Here is a 25,235-nt window from a genome sequence, read left to right on the forward strand (position 1 = left end):
AATAATACAATTATTTATTTGGTAAATATTTTTAAACATACAATGAACTTACCTTTCAAAGCAGCTACCCGTTCTTATATCCTATGTAACTCAATAAGTAGTATATTTCCTTTTGCTTCCTCCTGCGGAAATTTTAAAACATTCCGCATAATTTTACCGTTCTCCCTTATGTCAAAAGCTATCTTCTGTTAAATTTGCCAATCCATATAACCCAAATAATAGTTTAGTTAAGAGTTTCCAATAACCACAAATTGAAACTTATTCTTAGTGGAGCCACTCACGGCATCAGTCCAAATGAAATTTGCACTATTTTTAATAGTAAAGCATTTGAGACAATCGAACATCTTTTATTGTCCAATTTATGCATCAATGAAACCTAAAAGTGGGGACTGTTTATCCAGTTTAAATAATTTTGTTCTTTCTCTTGACAATCACCTGATTCCGCTAAAGCAATTTTTAATTTTATCTCGAATATGCTTAAATTCGGCCCGAGGCTTTTATAATCAATGAATGATATAGCTACTTTATTCTGTATTGTAAATCTTGTTAGTGTATAGTTTTGTTCTTTATTTTTTTCTGGATTCACGATATTTGTACGCTTGGTGCTTAATTTTACTACTCTTTCTATGTAACTATGTTATTAAAAATATGTAATCCTTCTAAATTCCTCCTGGTAAATTTTATAATTTTGGATCACACAAGAGAAAAGACTCTCCTGCGAATAGCCTCTGCTATCTGAAGCTTGGTTGGCATATTTCTTTTAGACGAATCGTCCAAGTAATTGCTTTGTAGATGATATCGAATACAACATCTGTATGAAGCACCACACTCTGTACGAGATGGTGCAATACCGTTTCCGTAGAGAATCCTGCTCTGTATGCATACTGTCCTTGATGTATCCGACTTTCAACCAATATTTTATCCCTAATCTGTCTATTGAGCACTTTTTCTACAATTTTCAATCATTACAAATGGCATCAGACTTATGGGCCTTGGGAATTTTTTAAGATAAATCAATTCCGTCCGGACTCTGTCCAATCACCTTCAAATAAGCCGGACGCTCTGTAGAGGGCTTCGAATATCGTGTACGAAGGATCCTCCAACCAAGTCCATTTACAGGGTATGGACTTGTAAAAATTGCTATCCTCGGTGTCTTGTCTTGAAAGAGACAAGATATTTCATACATGACAATGTTTCTTACAGGTCGAAATAATAACACCAAGTTGAAGTCGAAAATAATCTCAGCCACAGAGTATAAAGAGCAGGAAGCAGAGCCCCTAGATTACTAGACTATAGGAGAGCCCGTGAGGGACTGCGACTGACCTAGCTGACCTGAAAATCGCCTATATTTATATGTGCTGTTCCAGCGATAAATAGGGATTTCCAGGTCAATAGCCAATAAGAAAATTCGAGGCGGAGCGATACGCATCGGAGTGCGTATTAGTCCACAGACTCGATGACAACTCATTACGCCACCGAGGCTTTAGTTCTGATACTTAATAATGGTTTAAACTAGATAATAATATTAAAAATATATTGAAAAGTTTAAATAATAACACCTATTGATATAAATAAAATTTATTTATAATTTAATTAAAATAGTTAACTAAAACACAAACATTGGCTGATTATGTACAAAGGCAGAAAGAGCGAAAAATTTGTAAAATAATATAAAAAGTTGACGATTGTCATTTAAAAATATAAATATAAAAACAATTTGTATTATATTATTGTGTCAAGTCTTAGAAAGAGAGGCTTATAGCTTAGAGCTTATTATAACGAGTATGAAGCATCAAGTGCATATTTTTTGTTCGATTAGTACTACAGCAACAAAAGTTACCCCAATTTTTGATTTTTGTGGAACAGTACAGTCGGTGACTAAAAATCTAATTTAAATAAAATTGGCAAGTGTTTTACAATTGACTAGTATTATTGCTACATATTGATATACGCTTCAATTTTTTATTCTATAATTGACTAAAGTGATTGGATCCATTATATCGGATTCGATAGTCTACGCATATACAAATTGTATAAAAATTATACGTATAAATATTTGTATTCTCGTCTGTTTTTCTAGTTATAATTTTATTTTTGATTGAAAGGAAACCACGTCCAGATTTTTAATTATAAAGGCATAAAATTTATAACAATAGCACTCTAGAAAGGCTCACTAAAATGCACGCCTTATAAATACGTTACAGGAAATATACGGTGTTCACAGATAAGTATCGAATAATATTCACTATCGATTCACTAAGGACCAGGTTATTACATCGTAAGACAAACAAAATCTTCATGGTAAAAAAACATAAGAAGTTAATATAGGCAGATAATTTAAAAATCGTTATCAATTCTAATTAAAGAACAAAGATAAATATTTGTTGTCTGTTGTCCGGTAGGGTAACTACGCCACCTAGGAAAGAAATCTGAACTACCAACTAACATGAATAAACTTATCTGACAGGTAAAATATAAAATATTTATTTTCCAAATAAAGTACCGAATAAGAAGTTATCTGGAAGATAAATTGTGTTTATTGTAGTATTAATTATGAATATCTATGAATAAATGTCTATCCTCCAGATAACTACAAGATACTCCAGATACTACACTACATTGTCAGATAGGACAATATGTATCTGGAGGTGAAAAGAAAGGCCCTACCATGCAAGAAGTTTATTTTTTTAAAATTTAATTTTAACTCTTGAAATGTTGTTGATCCTAAAATATTGTCTGCGAATTTGGTAATCGCTAAAAAATATAATACAAAACTCGAGCTTTCCCAACAAATGAATTGCCAAACTAGAATTACGCTGGTTCTTGTATGTAGATCAATTTCATCAGACGACTTTACGCAAAAGTTTAGCGATTCTCCAAAAGTGACTTATTTGTTATGAAAGTTGTATAACAGACTAAAATATCATTGTGTTTCGTTTCTAGTCTTAAAAGGGAGGAAGTCAGAAAAAATTGAGAGGAGTGATTATAGATGGCAATTGATTGCATCCCCCGTCGTATTGTGACGGGCAAAATCACTAGTAGAATAATAAAACGCTCGAAAACTTCAATACCGATTCGAACCAACCGACAGGTTCCACCATCGCCTTTAATAATGTCTAAGCAGTTGTAGACAAAACGTCAGTAACATTATAATATAAACTCCGAAACCCCGGTACTTGATAAATATGATTTTATGTTTACTGCTAAATATACTGCTACATTACTTTTATATTTTAATTCATACAAACAAGGAAGTGTGGTGGAAATATTAATTTACTGGTTCTAGTATTATGAACACAATTGGGTTGTATTTAAAATTTCTATTTTAAGAATTTACGGATTTAAAAATGGAATATTATTTTGGAAGCATAGTTATGTAGATACCATCATCGATATCAGACTGAACATTCAAAATATTTCATAATAATCAAAGAAACGCTAAACTTCTAGGCCTAAAGATAATTTTGAAATTGCTTTCACACTTTTGCTCTGAAACACTTTTTATACACTCTGATTAATAACGTTATCTAGTTTATTGCACTTTCGACCATTCGACTTGTATTGTAACGTTAAGCTACTGCTAAATTTTGTAATATACCAGTCCTATTCTTTGGTATTAAAATAATAATAGAAAGGAACATCAATAATTAGACTTAACACAGAAATAAACGAAATACAAATTGAAATAGGATGTCTTCCTATTTTACCCAAAATGTGCATTTCGGCGTTAGAAGCAATATTGAAGCTAGAAATCGGGCCGACAAGGTGATTGAAATAAACGGAGAACTGCTGAATAACCTAAGATTTGCAGATGATATAGTCTCTTTATCGCAAACTATAACAAAGACCTAAAACAAATGATACTAGAATTCTCAAAAATATCAATTGAAACATTAATGTTTTGTATTTTGAGTGGGAATAAAGATAGACCAAGAGATATCCAAAGAGTTTGTGATAGACAAAGGACTGAAACAAGGATGCTGTCTGTCCCCGACTTTACGATCAGAAATGGGGCTTAGAAGTAAATATCAAAAAACAAAATACATGTGTATGAGAGGAAAACGACAAAATCTAATTTTGGAAGAGCAACACCAACAAATAAATCACTCTAAAATGTATAAATATCTAGGCATACTCATAATCAATGACGGCAATTTGGATGGAGAGATTAAACACAGAAATTACCACAGAAAAGTCATTCGGCAATTGAACAGCATACTGTGGGATAAAACCATTTCGGGAGAAAATAAACACAGAATCTATAACAGCATTGTCAAAAGCATTAATACATATGGAAGCGAAATATGGTCACTGAAGGAGAAAGCCATAAAGACTTTGGAAGGAACAGAAATGTATTATTGGAGGAGAGTGGCCGGTAAATCAAGACTAGACAAAGTAAGAAACGATACGATTCAAGAAAATATGGGCGTTAAACATAGAATAACAGAGGACATCAGAATCAGCGAACTAAGATGGTACAGGCACGTATAAAGAATGGATGACAGTAGAATCCCAAAAAAAGTATTAAATTGGACACCGCAGAGGAGACGAGAAAAAGGCAGACTGAGATTAAGTTGAAGAGAACGAGTCGACAAGGATATAAAAGCGAGAGGAATAGAAGATTACCTTCTGAATGACCGAGACCATATCCTATATATATAGACCTATATATATATATATATATATATATATATATATATATATATATATATATATATATATATATATATACTGGCCTAACAAGCTAGAGCACTGACTTTCCGGCTACCTAAGTGGTCAAAAAGTCAGGTTAGGGACACTTGCGCGACCTGAAAACGCTAACACTTGGCCAGAAGGTTACACGAACTTTTTTTTTTGTATTTTGAGAACGATTTCCGAAAGTGGAAATTGAAACGTCGAAATATCGAAACAAAGATAAATATTTTAAAATAAAACTGTGGCTTATTCCCAGTAAAAATAGATAATAATATTGTCTACGTTGGAGTATTTAGATTTGAAGTTACTTCACCACTTTTTCTTGTAAACCGCCATAAGCAAATTGGGCTACTAAGTTTACATTTTTATTTTATTTACATAAATTAGATTTAAAAAAAATGTAAAAAAAATTTGAATACTTTTACTACATATTATATTTTCCATTTCTACTCGTATAATGGTAAGATGTTTATAATGGAATCGTTCATCATATATCCAAATATCTATACTCACCCTTACACTAACTGTTACATTATAAGTTACCAAAACTCTTATAGTACACAACCTTCGATTGTAAATTACAATTTATTTTGTTAGCGAAGCGATAGGTTTTGTAGTAAAAAAAATATTTCGTAGAAAAAGTATATGACGCAACTCGTATAATACTTACCACCTTCGTTATGTAATTAATAATTCACATGAGACGTCAATAAACGTACTGTAACCTTTAATTGTGGCTTATTTCCATTTAAATAGTAATTACTTTAAAATGCCACTCGAAAATAGCTTTAGAACAATAATAATTCATTATAGGAGGAGTTTTGTTTTAAATTGACGGTTATTATTGCTCTCCCAAATACACTTGATCAAGCTAAATATTATCAAAATACTTAAAGGTTACGGAACAACAGTTTTCAGTAAGCAATTTTTGTTCTACTTATACTATTCCACAAAAATATATCACCAATCCCCAACCAGTTGCTCTAGTACTTTTGTTACACCCGCGTGTGGAACAAAGTGTATTTTCCTAATCTACTTATTATCGTTAGCAGACATTTTGGAGCTCGACCAATAATTTTTAATAAATAACCACTCATAAATCATGTAAAAAATAAAAACTTTTATTAGACTATTGCGTTTATTATTAGTCATACATCAAAAACTATTTTGTGAATATCTGTTAAATTTGCAGTGAATGATAGTAGGTTTAAAAATAATTACACACATCTCTACAGGTCAAAACAAAAACTATCAATTCTTAGAAAACTGTAGGCAAAATAAAGCATTTCAGAAATGCGTAAAATGCAGCCCGACAGCAAATAACTGACATGATATGTTCATATTTAAAATAAATAAATAGTTGGCACAAATACATGGTCTTATGACAAGTATGTGTTCATAATAATATAACATGGAATATACAGATCCTATGTCAAAGAAAAAATATTCATTAAAATATGGAACAGAATGAGCCTACTAAGATTAACAAGGGGTACACAAGAAGGAACATATCACCAAAAGTAGCCAATCACAGACGATATGCTAAAGAACTTTTAGTGATATTAACTAATTACAATAAAAGCTTTCAAAGAAGAATCTTATTACGTTCTAAAGATGGCAAGATAAGATAAAAGACATAACGTCATTACTCATTACCAACGTAATTCACACTATTAAAGTAAAACGCGATAAGCGTAGATAAACCAAAAAAAAGGGGAAAAATGCAATACCGAATTCAAGAAACCGGTACTTTTACTATATTACAAGGTACTTGCCACCACCTATTGTGACTATGAAGTTTTCAGTTTGAAGTTTTTACGCACTATTACTGATGTTGGGGAAACAAGGATAAAAAGCAGAAACAGAAAAACTTTTTTTCAGTTGACAGATAGGACCAGGAAGATCTGCAATTCATGACAAAGCAATTAATAAAAGAATACGAGCGTTGGGGACTAAATGTTAACTCATTAAAAACAAATTACATGTGCATAGGAGTAGGAAAGGTAATTTTGTCATATTCCGAATATATCTATTTGAGGGTAAAGATGGAAAGAAATAGACGCACTGAAACACAAATCGAAGAACGAATGATAAAAGACAAAAAAAAATAATAGGCGCACTACTCTGGTCAAAAACTATCTCTAAACAGAAAAAAATACTGCTATATACCAGTATTTTTAAAAGCGTTGGTCGTACTTTATGGATGCGACACCTGACTCACTCACCTGACTCACACACCTGACAACTCACTAAGAGCACGGAACAAAAACTCCATGTTCTGGAAATGGATTTATGGCGCAGATCAACAAATATGTCCAGAATGATGCACGTAACAAATGAAAGTATAAGACAAATCCAGGAGAGAACGATCACAATCATAGAAGAAATACAGCAAAATCAGCTTATTTGGTACGGATATGTATAGAGAATGATAGATTATCGCCTACCGAACTTAGGATTGGCAGCCATCTGAGCGAAAAAAAATAAGGAAGACCGAAAACAACATGTCTTGATGGAGTGCAAAAGGCAATGTCAGAGAGAGATCTACGACCAGGAGACTGGACCGATGGACGTGAATGGAGATTGGGAACCGGAATGCGCAGGACGGTATAACCGGACATTATTTATATTAGGTTTAAGAAAAATGGATATCAACTCACATTATAATAGAAATAAATACGAAATAAAGGGACGGAACGATATAAATAGCTATCCCAACAGAGATCTAACAAAAGTAAAATATTACATATCAATTAGATTTGTTTTTTCACATAGATAGTAAATTCGTTATTGAAATAGCTCGAGCAATCTAAGTTAAAGTTTTTTAGTTTAATTTTATATACAAATTCATTAAAAGAAAATCCAATGATTTTTAGTCAGTCTATTTAACCACTAGGTCACTGCAGCTCGACGTAAGATGGTGTATAATACCTAGTAAACGTATTTTAATTTATAACTTTTATTGCTGAATGATAATCTGTAATCAATTTTCCGTTAGCTATTGCAGCTTTAGGCGCGCTAATCGTCGGACGGACAGAGAAACCGCATAAAAAACTAAACGATTAAGAAGGTATATGTCAATGACGTTAATATAATTTTAAGTCTCCAAATAAATAGACCATCAGATAATAAGGACAATTAATGAAATTAACAAGAACAACAAGACCAGAGTTATAATGCCAACAGGGGAAACAGAATGCATAGAACTAAAAGGAGGAATCCGCCAAGGAGACTCGCTCAGCCCATTGTTATTCAATATGGTGATGAATCAAATAATTCCAAGTAAGAAAACGACACGGATACCACATGGGAGCGCATAAAATCACGATACTATGCTATGCCGATGATGCAGTACTAATTGCTGATAACGAAGATGACCTACAAAGGCAGCTCCACACCTTCAATATCACAGCAAACAAACTTAATATGAGAATATCAGTAGAAAAAACTAAATGTATAGTGATCAGTGAAGAGCTGTGTAGATGCAAACTAGAAATAGACGGCAAAATTGTAGAACAAGTCATGAAATTCAATTACCTAGGAGTAAAGATCACTAGTGACAGGGATATAAGAACAGAGACCACAAGGCAAGCATCAAAAGCGGCAAGAGTAAGTGGTTTCCTCCGAGAAACCATATGGAGAAACAAATATCTGACCACGGAAAGCAAAATGAAAGTATACGAGACAACAGTAAGACCAATCCTAACATATGCAGCGGAGACAAGGACCAATACAAGAAAGACGAAACAACAAATCAACAATATCGAAATGAAAGTATTAAGATCAATAGCGGGCAAATCATTAAGAGACAGACAAACCAACAGAAGTACACGCGAACAATGCAAAATTCAAAATATTAACAGGTGGATAAAAACAAGAAAAAAAAACTGGAACGAACATGTAAACCGAATGGGACCAGATAGATTAGCGAACATCTGTAAAAACAACAAGCCGTATAGCAGAAGACCCGTTGGAAGGCCGCCAAAAAGGTGGAAAGATAATGTACAGTCAACAACGACTGAAACAGAATAAGAGGCAGACAAACAGGAGTAATCCTAGTCGCACGAAGAAGAAGAAGAAGTATGTAACATGTGATGCCTATTGTATGTCCTGTCTATTAAGAGAACAAATTAAAATTTGATCAGCTTGAGAAGTGAGTTAATTCTCTAAGAGGCACGTTGTTTTATGATTATACGAAATTATATATTCATGATTATCCTTTAGTTTAATCCAAGACAAATCTAATTCCTACCAAACGCTAAATCTAGAAATTTATTAGGTTAGGTATAATAGATTTTATAATTTATGTATTCTATATCCAGAAATTTAGTGTCTCATTATAAAAGTTATTTTAATAACATCTGTAAAACTGAATAATCCCTTGTAAATACTCTATTGTTGTATAATTATCACAGCTATCCAAGCTGCCAGGACCGGCATATAGCCAAGTCAACTGTAGGTAGGTACATAGGTATAATGGATCAAATATTATCATTCAAGCGTAATGTCAAAAAACTCTTTTAATAAACATACAAATTTCCCATAATTATTGTATTCTTTTATTAATCATTATTTTAAGTCTCAACGAAGAAAATGCGCCCAAAATTATGAAGATCTTAATTTAGTCAAATTGACTGGACCGGCCGTGGAAATTAATAAGTTTTGGGAAAACGGGTAATATCTCAAACAGCACATTCCAACTAACAAACCCGTATATACAGTTATGATGAGTAAACGTTTAACTTAATTGACCTATTAACAAATTACTTTGAATTTGTTTAACTTTCTACCTGTTATTTATCGTTAATTGTTTTTTAATTTAAAGAGAGTTGTACGATGACAAATTAACATTTAAAAGTCTGCTTTCGATGAAATTAGTTGTAAAGTCGTTTGAGTGTTCAGTTTGTGCAAAAAATTAGTTGAGTATTGTTATAAAAGTGTTTATTTTTAAATTTAGAGTGTGTACACTTGCCGGTGAATCCATGTAAGTCAAATTAACCTTTATTGTATGAAACAATGTGGCGTCCTTGGAGTCCAGAGGATAATAGCACAATTTCGCCAGTTAATGAACCGGAACCAAATCGACAAGGAGGTGATCTCATTCAAGTATTAGAACCTGAACAGCGCCAACGAAAACATTTATCTACTGATGCAAAACAAATTATTGCCAATATTTTTCGAACTCTTGTCGAAAAAAACATGGACAGTAACGAAGCCTTACATGAAACGGCAACTTTGACTTAAAAGCCACAGTCAAAAAAATTGTACGTAATGCTATTATACCAAGATTAACAAGACGAGATAACAGTATTTCTCGGAAGCTCGATCGTGCAGATGAAGATCTTAATCGTCACAAAGTGTATGCATTGTATGAAGAACAAATTGTACCCACACTAGATATATTAGTTGACAGGCTTCACGTCGACAACACTGAAATTAAGTGCGGTAAAACAACTGTTTGAAAGTGTTTGCAACGTATAGGGTTTAAATACAAAAATGTAGATAAAAGATAGGTACTTATGGAATCCTATCGTTTACGGATATGGCGAACGGAAAACAAAATTAAACAGTATCGTCGAGAGAATAGACCTTATATTTATTTAGATAAAACGTGGTTTGATACTCACGATACGCCATATAAAGGTTGGGTAGATAATAGTCAATCTTGTTCAACAAAAGCGCCTTCTAATAGAAAAGAATAACAATATTCCATGCTGGATCAGTCGATGGATGGGTTCCAAATGCCTTATCTCTATCAGCTAAAAACATCAGTGATTCATGTCTCGATTACCATGACAACACAACTTCAGATATGTTTGAAGACTGGTTTAAAAATAAGTTAATACCCAACATCCCCCCTAATAGTGTTATAGTTATGGACAATGCAACATATCATAGAAGGCAATTAAATAAAATTCCCAGTTCAAGCGATACAAAAATAACAATACAGAATTACTTATATGACAAATATATTTATTTTCACATAAATAATACTACGAAGGATTTATAGTCAAATAGAGAAGTAATTGAGAATTACTTAAAAGCGGTTAGAAACGTATTAAAAAAAACATGACCTGATCATGTCCATCCTCTTCTCCTTCCCATGTCATATCATCATTGGAAGTTGGCGATCATTCTGGTCCACATACGTTTGTTTACAGCGGTTCTAAACAGATCTAAGGATTTTTTAGTCCTCCACTGACTGATATTTGTAAGGCAACATATTGTTTCGAAATAATTATTGTCGACTTTAACGATGCCCTTTTGTTGTGTAATAAATGTCCTATGATCCTCAGATCATTACCGTGTATACCTGTTTTTCTGAGAATATCGGTAAGTTTACTTTGTCGAACGCTTTTTCATAATCGTGAAAACAGACAAATATATCATTATTTTCGTCACTAGCTTTTAGAATTAACACTTGGATACTGAATAGTGCTTCCCCAGTTCTAAATTCATTTCTAAATCCAAACTGAAATTTGTCTAGCATTTGTTAGACGATTGGATATATTCTTTCGTGTATAATATATAGAAAGATATTCAACAAATATGGCTCATCAAACTTATGGTTCTGTAGCCTTCTCATTGTTTGGGAGATATTTTCTTTGGTAATGGTATGACCTTTCTACTCGGCATAATATATCAATGTACCAAGAATGACGTGTTGTGTTTTGCGAATACATGAGGAAGATTTGCAGACAAAATGTAGATATAGTTGATTGGTATAAAAAGAGTAAACGTTTAAGTATCCCTGTAGATATGATTACCTTCGTAAAATAGCTCAAAATTTGGAAGAACTGACAACAAAAAATTCCTGAATTTTTAAGATCGATAACGCCAAATATGCTAAAAATATGAGATATAGTCCAAGAGATTAAATCGCAACGTCTTAGATGGGCTGGCCATGTCCATAGACTCCCTAATAACCGCCTTGCCAAATTAATATGGGAGGAAGCCCCCACGGGAAGAAGACCTAGAAGAAGATATGGTCAGATCTAAGAACAATGGGGCTGCCCACTGACCCAACTAATGGACGACCGTTCAAGATGGAAGCAAATTGTGCAGTCAGCCAAAACCCACCCCGGGTTTTAGTGCTACGAGAAGAAGAAGAAGAATCAACTAGCGAAATATTTTTTGAATAACTAATAATTTTTATTTTAGAGTCTAAATGTCTCGCGATTAAAAGTTAATATCGACGGAAATATTTGGCAAATTAAAGCCACGTCATATTTTGTGTTACTTGTATAAATGGTAGTATAAAAATATAAATAGTAAAGAGTGAGTAGAACTAGAATAAGCTTTGTACTCTTACAAGATTTGTCGGTTGTATATTCATTTCTGGGAGTTGCAAACCTTAAAGAGTTATTTAGAATATAATCTTTGAAAGATATTGTTCATCAAACCCACACGGCTCCAGAAAATTGTTATTAAATGCATCATAATATAAGTACTAATACTATAAGCTTCATATCATTCCAGAATAAACTTCCATGTTATTAACAATTTTCTAGTGATTTAATGGGCATTAGTGTGTCGCATCAGTTTATTGGATTGAACGTTATAAGAGCTCTAGATTTTTCGTTAAAGAAAAAATAATATCCTGATATATTCTATAAAAATTGTCCCTTCAAAATGACAGATAAAAATGAGTAAGCTTAATTGTATTGAATTAAATTAATTAATTAAAAAGGTCAAAACGCATGCGGCGTTTTGTAAAATGGTATCAAAAAAAATATATATATGGCAGTCAGATAGTTAATAAGGTAATTTTTTATTATTACGGTGAATCCAGCTCCACCAAATAAAACAGTATATTGTAATAATTTACCAACATATAAGAATTATTGATCGTGCTCCGTTATGACAAAAAGTAAACTTTTTGTATCGCGAAGTCGGAAAAACCTTTTGAGATTTTCAAAATATATAATATATCACAACCTTTAACAGGTAAACGTTATACTTATTGTTATAATATAGTTAACAAGATAATACTTTTAGTTTCAAACGTGCAGCATTAAAACCTTACAATAAATAAAATTTTCATACAAGGTAAGTCTTTGTATCAAGCAATTTCTAATTATGATATGGATAATACCACGATTGTCATAGCTGTATATAAATTTGGCAAAATGAAATACCAAGATGCTGTTATTAAGATTGTTTGTTTTGAATAATTTAACAAAAGCAAATGTAACTACTGCATCACATATTTGTAAATTCCAATGCTCATATGCAAATGAGAGATGTTAATGTTTGAATACACCAAAATTTTGTTTATATAGAAAAACTCTACGTACTTGAAAAATGAGTAAGAATGCTTATGTTATATCTTCTCTAAGGTCGCTTCTTATCTGTCTGTAACTAACAGTAAGTTGGGAGTACGAAACTGGAAAGCCAAGGCGAAGAATAGGAGAGAATGGAGACTTATCCTTGAGCAGGCCAAGACCCACCATGGGTTGTGGAGCCAATGATGATGATGATGATGATGAACAACTAACAGTAAGTAATCAAATACCAGGCTGACTTATCCGAAGATTTTTAATGCGCTGAATACGAATCTGAGCTCCAAATTACCCAATGGCTCTGGTTTCTAATATATCCTAACCTAGAAGTTAGGTTAGGATATATCATTTTTGAGGGTATGTAGACCCCTTAAATTTTTCTATTCTGAAATAATACGCATAACACCTTTAAGTCTTTTTCTTTCAAATGGGTATCGGTAAATAATAAGAAAGGGTATAAATTTAGGTTTAGTTTTTTGATATAAAATCGATCTCGCTGTAATTCAAACGACCGTTTGTGTGTCTTGCGTCTATGTTCAAATGAAACGTGATTTCTCTTAAGTGACCAAGTAATCTACCATAATTCGTATGGCGCAGACGTAGAAAATGACGCTCTGTCTGCTTGAAGTCTTGGTAAAATCGAATGTCGCACTGGAGGAACTTGTGTATATTGTAGCGCTCAGTCTAGGTATTATAAGTCTATGCCAAAACCACTATTTTACATTTTTAGATTAGGGTATTTCAGAAACCAGAGCCAATTTGTCAAGTTGGAGCTCAGATTCGGATTCAGCGCACAAAAAAAACTTCTGAAAAGTAAGTTCTGATCTCTGGTGTAGGTTTTTAAAGTCATTTAAATGATTGACACTTATTCTTAAAGATGGTTATTAACAGTTTCTAGGAGAAAAATTATATAATGATACTTCTTCTTCTTCTCGTGCCACTCCTAACGGAGATTGGAAATCATCATGGCCACTGCGACTTTGTTAGCAGCGCGCCTAAAAAGTTCAATCGAACTACACCCGAACCATTCACGTAGATTAATAGATAATGATACTACATAACCTCAAAAACGACCAAAACAGCTATTTTGCACTGTTAGGTTCAGATATTTCGGAAACCACTTTGCGGAGCCAATTTGGAGCTCAGATTCGGATTCGGCGCACAAAAAGCTTCTGAAAGTATATTCTGATATCTGTCCGAATATGGGTCAAATTTTGTGGGCCTGTGTTAATATCGGGGAATTACAAAGTAAAGCTTGTTCGGAAATATAATATCCTGATTTTAGAATATCCAATAAAGATAAATAACCACTTGCAAAGATATTTCAGTCGTCTAAATGCAAAAATCGACAAGTCACACATTTTTACAAAATCATTTTTATACACAATTTTGTTTATTACCTAAACCAGCTGTATTATTTTCTTGCCAATCCTATTAATAACCATGATATATACGGTACAGAAAATGGAACAAAGATGCAGAAACCGACTTGTCTAGGTGCTCTTTAAATTCAAATATCGCCAATGGTGTACCATGCCGATTTAGACCAACCTTTACGCTCCTTTCACACAGGAAAAATTTGGATGTACGATCGTTTGAACGCACAATCCATTCCAATAGTGGCTCTAGCAATCGCGTGGTTCCTTTCACATTACATGGCGGTTTGGATGCTCGCTGAAATCGTCGTGTGCTGCCGTCCAACTGCTACTATAACATACAGCGCCGTGCCGTGATTATGAACCCATACATGACTTATGCATGCTTTCACATGGTACGGTCATTCTGTCGTAGGAAGGTACGTTGCTGGGTGGTTTGGTATATTATTTTTATTTGCATTTTGTGGTTGTTCTGTTTTTTCCAAATATATATGTAAATTACTCTTTCCTGTAATGTAGTTCACATATTTTTATATTATAGTTATGTTTGTGTTGTATATTATAGTTATGAACGTACTTTCGTATTAGCCATTTCGTTGTTTTATTTATAATAATTTTCTTTGTACTTTTTATAAATCCAATAATCTGAATTTTCGATATAAATATTTCACACTTGAAACCTTTGAAACATAATGAGTTACAATCAACTTATTATAAAACATTTTAAATTTACCTTGAAGTAACAGCTAGCATTTTCATTGGTTGAAAACAGTTTCTCATTTTTGTATTTTGACGCTGAATTACTTCTTTCAGCCGACGTTGTAGTTCGTAAATGATGAAACTGAGATACGGAAATAATTAAAGAATTTTAGAAGTGTGAGAAATACTCTCCTACCATCGTATCTTTTGCGTTAATAGGATGGATTCAATGAATTCGGCCCCTCTTATTTCTCTTTCTTCGACGATAGAGTAACCACAGCGCTATAAATACATTTGTACACTATACCTTTTATTTTCTAAAATTATATTTTGTGTTATAAGGTTAACAACTCGATGAAAACTGAAAGACGACGGCAGGTGACGTCTTGTGTGAAAAGACAATCAATTCTCAACGTACGTCAAAACTACCAACCGTCAAAACCACCAAACGTCCAAATTCTTAGTGTGTGAAAGGAGCGTTACGGATATATTGGTAGTGAGAAAAGATAAAATTTTAAATACATATTCTAAAACGAGAAAAATGAAATGTTTACAAAACGTTGGAAAGGAAATCGATAGAATACCAATTCCTTTTTCCTCAGGCATTTGTTATTTTCTACTTTTCTTTCTATATATTACCCTAGTGTATAATATAACATTTTCTATAACGATATCTAATTATTTTAGCTATAATAAATTTACGGATTATTTCTATCTCAAATCGTATATATTGTATTTCCGAACACACTTTACCATTTAATTAACTACCTAAATGGCGTTTGCCAAGTAAAATTTTATTAGGTTATAAAATATTTTTATTATGATCTTCGTCCCTAGAGCAATGCTAGTGCAGTTCGAGAGTTATATTGGTAAACTGTTAGAATTGAAACTTTAACGGTAAATAAGGGAATTAGTTTGATGCCACAACCGCTTTCCTTTTCTCTCTGGTTTTTCAAGACCAGGCGCCTAACAGATACCCAAAGAGCAGGAGGAATTAAAAAAATATTTTACTTCCAGGTTACTTCCAGAAAATTGGAAAAGAAAAATAATTCTTATTTTTATAACCAAATATAAATTGGTATATTCCGAGAAATAAATTAACCATTTTGATACGAAATCATCAGTTGCTATTAATAAATTGTGTTTCGTACTTTTACGGGGCATAAAATAAAACTTAATGATCACAGAATCGAGATTTTAAAGTACACGTTGTTTCTTGCCTACTAGTCTCGTATAAATAGCTACCACTGTGTTGAATAAAGACGCACCTTATATGAAAATAAACAATTAAGTACAAAGCATAGCGAAAGACAGAGCATGTGAACGTTAGGCATAACTCTGGCTGTGCTCCAGAGAAAAACTGGATATTTTCGTTCCTTGTTCGACCCAATTTTTCAACTTCCCTCGCAGCTCCTCCAAACTTTTGGACTTTGCTTTATTTATCCGTTTGTACTTAACATCTTTCGGTTTGGTAACCGATCTGTGATTGGACATCACGCGATTGTACTTTTTCACCTAAAACAAAAAATACTATTGGAGACACTTGATATAATCAAATCTAATCAAAATCACTTTATTGAAACTAACCTAATTACAATACTGGAAAAAAATAAAATTTATTCTTAAATACTGTTAGAGTGTTATATATTGGCTCTTAAATTGTTGAATCTCTCTCTGCGGTGGTCGGTAGTGTTCGGTGTGTCATAGATCGTTAGTCAAGCACACAAGAAATAGCGGAGTTGTCGTTATGAGTTTGACTTCATAATAATTAATCATAATTTAACGATACTCCCCACCTTAAACGGCTCCAGTAACGTCCAAACACAAATCACTTAAGTTATATCCAAAAAGTTAATTAAGAATACTAGGAACAAGTCTCCGCTGATAGTAATGGACAAACTTTAGTGATTCCTCGTTTATAAAGACCGTGGGCGGTTTTGACGCTTACCACTCGAATCTCGCCATCATCACCAGGGTGAACAGACACTACTCTTCCTAATTGCCACTGAAAAGTGGGCAAATTGTCTGATTTTAGGAGCACTAAAGCTCCGATTTGAAGGGTGGAAACACTGTTTCTCCATTTGCGACGCTGCTGGAAATCATTCAGATAAATCCTTGACCACTGCTTCCAAAAATCGTGCACTATTATCTGATTATCTGAATCAATTGAAATATGGACAACTGGTTTAGTTTAATCTCTTTTTGAAACGTATAATTCGAGATAGCGGTCATTGGTCTGCCAATCAAAAAATGTGAGTTTAAGGAGTGTTATCACTAGGATCGTATGATAGGGTATATAAGGGATGTGAATTCAAAGTGCCTTCAATCTGAATTAAAAATACTAAACTATTCATAAGTAACTAAGGGTTTGACCAAAAATAAGATATAAATGGTACTCTACTCCCTTTATGTTACTTTCCCATAATCCCCCAAAATGTGGAGTACTATAATAGGAGAAATGAAATGCCATACAATATTCTGAGCTGCGCAAGAACTGACAATTTCATCATCTAAATTTTTAATGAAATCATACAAAATTTTCAAATTTTATTTAGCACCTACAAAACTTGTACTGTTATCTGGGTAAAGATGCCCGGGTTTACCGCGTCTAAAAACATATCTTCTAAGGCCTGTCATGAAAGCTTCAGATGTCAAGGAACTAATCAACTCTAAATTTACTGCTTTTGTGGCGAAGCAAACATATATACAATAAAACACTGAAAACTTTGTTTTCAAAACTTCCACAAAATTTATTTTAAACTCTTATCACTACAGCTGTTTCGGCTGATTGCCTTTCTCAAGTGATCTATTTTTGGCTTGCGTTTCCACTTTATAGTCTCTAATGAAATAGGTTGAGGGGGGGAGAACTGTTTGTCTCAAGTTGGTCATTCAGAATTATATCTGTGTTTTTTAATTTGTTGATTTCCATAGATTCTAACAAAGATAGCTTAAGGCCTTTATTTTGAATGTGAAGAACTTTAAATTCGTCATTAAAAGAATGATTATAATCTAGAAGGTGAAGTGCGTATGTAGAATCTGTTTTTCTATTATTGAAAGCCCTTTTATGTTCTGCTATTCGTTTATTAAAATTTCTACCAGTTTGACCGATGTAAGTTTTTGGGCAGTCGCCACATTTAAGTTTGTACACACCACTGTGTAAGTGTTTTTTATTTTGGCTCTTTTTGTTTTTAATATATTTGCCTAGGTTGTTATTTGTTCTGAAAGCTGGTGTTATTCCTTTCTTTTTTATGTGTTTGGCTATTTTTGATATTTTGTTTTTGATATGATGATATTTTGCCTGTATATGTAATCGAGCAGAAGGTACTGGGTTTTTTCTCTGGTGGTGGAAATACTAATTTCAGGGCTTTCTTGTGTAGTTTTTGATTTAACATTTTATTAATCGTTTGTTCGTTGTATCCATTGTTTACTGCTATTTGCTTAATGATATTTAATTCTATCCCAAAATTGTATTTTGAGACAGAATTAATGTATCAATTATTTAAACATATACACGCCTTATAAGTTTGACATCCGCGACCTTTCTGTCTGTTAATGTGACTAGCCCTGCGTAATCTAATCCGGTTATAAAAAAAGGTTGTGATATGTTAACACGATGTTCTGCCAAATCAGCAATAATTGTAGAAGCAAGTTTGGGTTTAAACCGAAAGCAACTAATCATCAAAACATCCCTGCAATTATCTAAAATTTTTGAAGAACGGTCGCTAACAAGAGTTGTGGACCAGCATACTGAAGTTGCACATGCTCATGACTCAAGATGACTTTGCTTAAAACATGGGATTTATCTAATAGTAAGGGATGATATATATATATATATATATATATATATATATATATATATATATATATATATATATATATATATATATTCAGGGATTCTACAATATTCACTGCCTTCCCTCGCTCAACCGTTTCGATCTCTCTCTCTGTTGTCCCATTCTCCATCGTTTAGGCCTTTCTTACTCATGGCGTCATCTACTTCGTTCCTCCAGGATTTTCGGGGTCGTCCTCTTTTCCTCCTTCCTATGGGGCTCCATTCGGTTATTCTCTTTATCCATCTGCTGTCGCTAGTTCTTCTTACATGTCCATACCACTTTAATCTTTTTTGTTCTACAGTCCATCTAATTAGAATCACTTTGCCGAGTACACTGGCATTACAGCCACTAGACATATTTTATTATATACGCGTAGAACTAATATTTAAAGATTTCTATTAATGTTAACTTAAAGAAATAGACAACAATATGTTTCATTTAATTTGTATAAATGCATTATAAAGCGTTTTTATGAAGAACATTTGTTCGGAACACACTGTAAGTGTAATCGAACGAAGGTGAAATTTTGGCATAAATTGGTAACACTTATTTGACAGTTGCGGTGTTGACACTTTTTGTACTTTATTATTTGACATTTTAAAGCGAATACCTCTTGTTTTAATTTTTATCTATTTAATAAAATCTGTTCTTTTTAGAACAAAATTAGTGTGTTTTATTTCCAAAATGTCACGTAAGAATTTAAATAGTCGTTGTAAAGAGTATAATAATAATTATGTGACCTATTTGATTTAAAATGGATTCAGGATTCTTTTATACTGTGGCAACTATGTCAACTTCGATCTCTGACGTAGATAATGACGTGCAACGGTTTGTAAATTAGATGGACTGTATATATGTTAGTATGTCAATTACTATTGATGTTCTTTGCTTCATTTCGTCATTACTTCTCCTATCCATTCTTGTTACTCTGCAGCATCTTCGCAGGTATTCCATCTCTGTTGCTACTATCTTACTGCTGTTTTTCTTGTTTATGATCCAATTTTCAGCCCCATATGTCATAATACTTCGCACTACTGTTATAAATCTGTGTTTTTGTCTTCATATTTAGGTGTCTATCCCACCATACTGAGTTAAGTTGTCGGATTGCTGTTCTTGTTTGTCCTAATCTTTGTGTAATTTCTTCCTCTGTTGTTGCCTTTTTCGTGATTATAAACCCCAAGTATTTGAATTTATCCTTTCCTTTGATTGTTACGTTGTCATCAATCTGTAGATCTTCTATGTCTTCTTCACTTGTAGATAGGTACTCTGTTTTCGCGAGGTTAATAGCTAGGCGAGCCTTCCTAGAAGACTTTCCAAGACGACCTCTTAATATCAATAATCCAGTTTCATCCAGAAAAGGTGTTACAGATAATAATCTACTCTTTGACGGAAGGTCTTTAGCTTTATGTATTAAATGTAAATAGTGAATTAAAATCATTTTTGATAGAAATTAATGTTTTCGATTTTTTTCTCATTTCAGGAAGGTTTGATATATAAGGTAATTCATAAAACTTTATCAATCTGTTTATCAAAATCTGTTGATAAAAATTGAAGACCATTGATCCACAGCTTACAGTAAGCTAATTGGTCTGGCAAAATTACTCTACTACCAATGTCTGCAGGATTCTCAGAAGAACTCACATAATTCTGCAACAACGTTTGCAACAAATACTTGAAGATTTGCTGGGTCATTATTCAGCCAATACAAAATAATTTGAGAATCACACCAATAATATGGAGTGTACTGAAAAGTTACAGATTCTGAGACAGTTGTCATAAGTTGGGCCAATAATAAGCTACCGCACAATTCTAATCGAGGAATAGTCAATATTTTTACTGGGGCGACTTTAGTCTTATTACATAATAAGTGAACATTTATAGAACCCAGTGAATCAATGCATCGAGCAAAAATTGCTGCACAATATGCATACTGGAAAGCGTCACTAAATCCACGTAACTCAATTATTTTAGGATTCATAAAGCATCGTGGAATTCTCAAATCGTTTAACTGACATAATCTAGACTGCAACTGTTTCCACTTATCACATAAATCAAAGGGGACTTCTGAATCCCAATTAAATCTTAACGACCAAAGAGATTGAATCATAATTTTTACTAAGATTATGCAGCAACTGGCTGTACCTAAGGGATCATAAATTTTTGCGATTGTAGAAAGCATTGTTCGCTTCGTTATTTTTCATGAAAGATCAGAGTTTTTAACATGAAAACTAAAAATATCTAACTTACTAGACCATTGTATACCATGAGTTTTAATACACTGGTGGTCTCCTAAATCAAGTACTTTTAAGGGATCGGAATTATCTTTGAATTGATCTATCACGGATTGGCTGTTTGAAGACCATTTCCTTAAATCAAAACAAGCTGACTTCAATATTTTAATCACTTCATCACATTGTATGGTAGATTCATCCTCACTTTAAAATCCAGTAATCAGATCGTCAACATAAAAATCTTAGAATAATTTCACTTGCTTCAGGAAAATTGATTTTATTATCGAATAACAATTGTCGGATACAAAAAAAATGGAATGTGCAAAAGCTGAGAGATGCGAAAATTGCAGAACGGTACTCGGAAAACATCACCAACAGGCTAATGAATCAAAACAGTATTGCTCTTAAGCAATATACTGTGTCTTTGGTTTTACGTAGTATCTCACTGCTTCAATTGACGCTTTGTGTGAACAGTTTTTTAGATGTGCGTATAATTGATCAATATTTTTTTATTAACTATCCCATGTTATAAGAGATCAAAATCACTTATTTTAGTCGAATTGTGACAACTCACTTTGTTGTGATGAAGTATCGTTGAACTTTTGGCCATTTAATTTAAGTTATATTATAATATCTTTATACACACCGGTATAAGTTTATTTTGAGTGATTACTAGATTATGCGGTAAATATTAAGTGTATGCGAATAGAACAATTGACCAAGCATGGTAAAAATCTCCGGTAAGCAGCATGAAGATCTACTAAATTGAATTGCCTGAAATTGCTGTTTTCTAGTACAACAGAAGATTTTGAAAAATATTCCTGGTTCTTTCCACTATTTGGAAAACTAGTGAAATACCGTAGTCTACGATGGTGCGTCGATAAAACAGAACTCGATGTAATAGACATAGTGTTGCATACATGTCGAAAGTCATACAAAAAGTGTGATTTAATTTCATGTTTTAATCTAGATGAATGTTTACAATTACTGTAAACAATACAAATGAGAGTATGACATTTCTACACCGGTGTAGCTTAAAAAAAATACAAAATATAATATTTTGTATAGCAACAAAATATAATGTTTCTCGGTATTACCTGATTTTTTGAATTATCTTCAGTCCCTTCAGTCGGTTTTTCGTTATTATAAGACCAAGATGGATTGTCTGACATAGTTTCATCTAAAGAATTACTCTTAATATTAACGATTACATTCTCTTCTAATGATTTGTCGCGTATAACTTGGCTTTCTGTATTGCAATTGGATTTTCCTCGACTCGCAAATGATTCTCTTCGTTTAATGGCATCACTTTTATTTTCTTGATCATTATCACCATCCTCTTCGACGCTGTACACCGTTTCCAACACCTCTGGACGACGCAAAAAGCCATTGTTCCGTCGCACTGACGAATATTTGAGGTTTGGATCTATTGCATCTGAAATGGATCTGAAAAAGAATGCATTAATAAATTTTTATTTTTATTTAAGCATTGTGATTTGTAAAATATACACCGTTGGGTTACAGTAAAAGTTGTAAAATGAAATTGTTTCTCCAAAAACGCCAAAATAAGACAAAATCGTGAATTGTTTCATAAAGTCTCATAAAAACCAACTTAGACCTTTCGTTATTGCGGCAAAATATGTGTCTTATGACTAAATTTTAGTTTAAAAGTTATTCTACTTTGTTTGGAAAAGTATTTACTAAATATTTCATATAATTGTTTTATTATTCTTAATATTTAACAAAGGACTTTATTTAAAAGCTAATTTCATGTCTTTGAATTACCACGTTACAATTGACTGTACTCAAATTTTTGTCACGTCAAACAACTTGTCACTAATTACCCTAGAATGCTCGAGATAAGTGCTTTCAAAAGATCAACCTCTTGAGATTTCATCTAATTTATTAAATTTCTCAAAGATTACGAATTATCTTATTTATTAGGATGCACTTCTATTAGATGCACTATCTACACGTAAATACGGCTTCATTCCTACGAAGGCAGAACCAGAACAAAACTAGCATTCGCACCCTTCGTACTGCAAGCAAATATACCGCTGAGTGCGTCGTAAATCTTTTTACTTCCCGGCACTGCACGAGACGTCGCCGAGATTCGACGCGAGATTCCTCATCTTTCTGCCAAATGGTTTCTGCGTTTCTTTTGAATTGAGTAGAAGTAGAAAAAAAAATAATTTTCATTCACGAAAAGTTCTTTGGCAAAATTACTTTCATTTTAAGCTTATAAACATTTAATACCTTTTAAATGCATCATGTAACATTATCCAGCATCATCTTCAAGATTATGTAAATCATATAATTCTTATTTCATATTTTCATATTATCAAAAGGCTTGTTTACAGCATTCAAGACCTTATACGACATTCCTATCTTCCCGCCTATCTGTCCTGTTAACTTTCTTCACCAAATAATGAAATCGAATTGTCTCTCCTTCACTGCTTCAATTTTTTTTTATTAAAGTTTCGTTCTTTTCCTTTTCTTCGATTTTTTAGAGTCCATTTTCGTTTTTTCGGTGGTGCCCTATTTTCATCTAACCTTCACATATAACCACAGCACATGACTTTAAAATTTGGTCGTAGAGTGTTGTCAGAATCTTATCAAATTCTGAAATATTAAGGAAACCATCGGAGGAGACTTCACAGTTCACGTAAAAATCCATTTGAATAGGAAATTTAACAAACCTAAAGCTACCATACTGCCTTGGTAGCTTATAATTAAGTGTATTCGCCTGTGGTGCGAATAATGTGGATCGATTCCGACTACAAACAGGAAATCAAAAATATTGTTTGAGTCGTCTCTGGGAAAGCTATGCAAGTTGCTCTGACTTAGTCATTCGGAATCAACATTAAACTGTATGTGCCATGTATCTGTGTATACTCAATGATATTCAGAGGGTGCCTCTGATGTAAACTGAGTTTAGGTGTCACCTAGCGACGTGTCACAGCATTTATTTATGAAAGAAATACAAAACTAATTCGTATTTCAGACATGCGATGCGGTGTACGAAGGATAGGGCCATGCAAACTAAATGAGAATTTTCTTGACAACGTTGCCGCTCTCCACGGCAGCAACCGTACGAACAACATACAATCAGAGATTCTCAACAATTCCGTCACAAAATTTGATTTTTAGTATATATTAGAAGAAATGGAATTTTAGTAATTATATGGATAGTAAACAATTTCTTTTAAATGACTGCCATAATGAATAATGGGACTTTAATAGGTTCATAATTACTTATTAGGAATAGGAAAAATATTTAATAACGTTTCCCATAATGATCTGATTCACAGCCCAACAAAAAAAAATTTTTTGGTTAATTCATCTGTGCTGATTCCAAAAATACAAACCTTTTCTTTGTATTAGCTCTAGTTTTCGAGATATATCTACTATAACTGCAATATGTTTATAAACCAACTTAACAAATTCTAATAAAAATACATACTAATGACTTCTAATTAAAGTATACTTCTTGGAAATGCCCATAACTTGAAATTAGCGCTAATTGCTTTTTAACTATTGGCCGATAAGTAAATAGTATTTTCTCTGAAACGGCCTTAATAAATTCCTATAAAGTCAACTGCGTTCTATTGTAAAATTTAGTTTGAACTTGAGTTTCGTTGCAAGAGTTTGTTTTTGACAACTGAAAACCATGGCGTCTACAAGTTGTTGTGTGAATAACCCGGACGTTTTTTGCTACATATGTGGCGAGTACATTGTAAAGGAAACTAGAAAACCAGTTTGTGATTTTATAAAAAGGGCATATCAAGCATATTTTGCTGTTCATTTAGGAGATCAAGATAAATCCTGGGCTCCACATGGAGTGTGCAAAACTTGTCTGGAAAACTTGCGACAGTGGACGAAAGGACAACGAAAATGTTTAAAGTTTGGTGTACCATTGGTATGGAGGGAACCAAAAAATCATTTTGACGATTGTTATTTCTGTCTTGTGAATATAAAGGGCATTAATCGTAACAATCGACATACGTGGACATATCCTAACCTGGATTCAGCAATAAGAACAATTCCACATCAGCTTGCACAGATACCCATTCCAGTATTTAGCTGTCTACCTACGTTACCAGAGGATAATGTCGAAAC

The 25,235-nt window shown here is 33.0% G+C and overlaps 1 protein-coding gene across 3 annotated transcripts in view; it reads right to left on the reverse strand.

Annotated features, from left to right (window-relative positions):
* Window positions 1-1,562: 1,562 nt before the first annotated feature.
* LOC140437374 (uncharacterized) overlaps window positions 1,563-25,235 on the reverse strand; it is a 46,857-nt gene continuing 23,184 nt past the window's right edge. For all 3 annotated transcript variants that reach the window (XM_072526874.1, XM_072526875.1, XM_072526876.1), the window contains exons 5-6: window positions 22,214-22,562; window positions 1,563-16,567 (exon numbers count right to left, since the gene is read on the reverse strand). In XM_072526874.1, coding sequence (XP_072382975.1) covers window positions 16,379-16,567; window positions 22,214-22,562 — 538 coding nt within the window. In that variant the 3' untranslated portion in view covers window positions 1,563-16,378. The remainder of the gene's footprint in view (window positions 16,568-22,213; window positions 22,563-25,235) is intronic.

This window comes from Diabrotica undecimpunctata, chromosome 3 (assembly GCF_040954645.1).
Source record: "Diabrotica undecimpunctata isolate CICGRU chromosome 3, icDiaUnde3, whole genome shotgun sequence".
NCBI classification, from domain to species: Eukaryota; Metazoa; Arthropoda; class Insecta; order Coleoptera; family Chrysomelidae; genus Diabrotica; species Diabrotica undecimpunctata.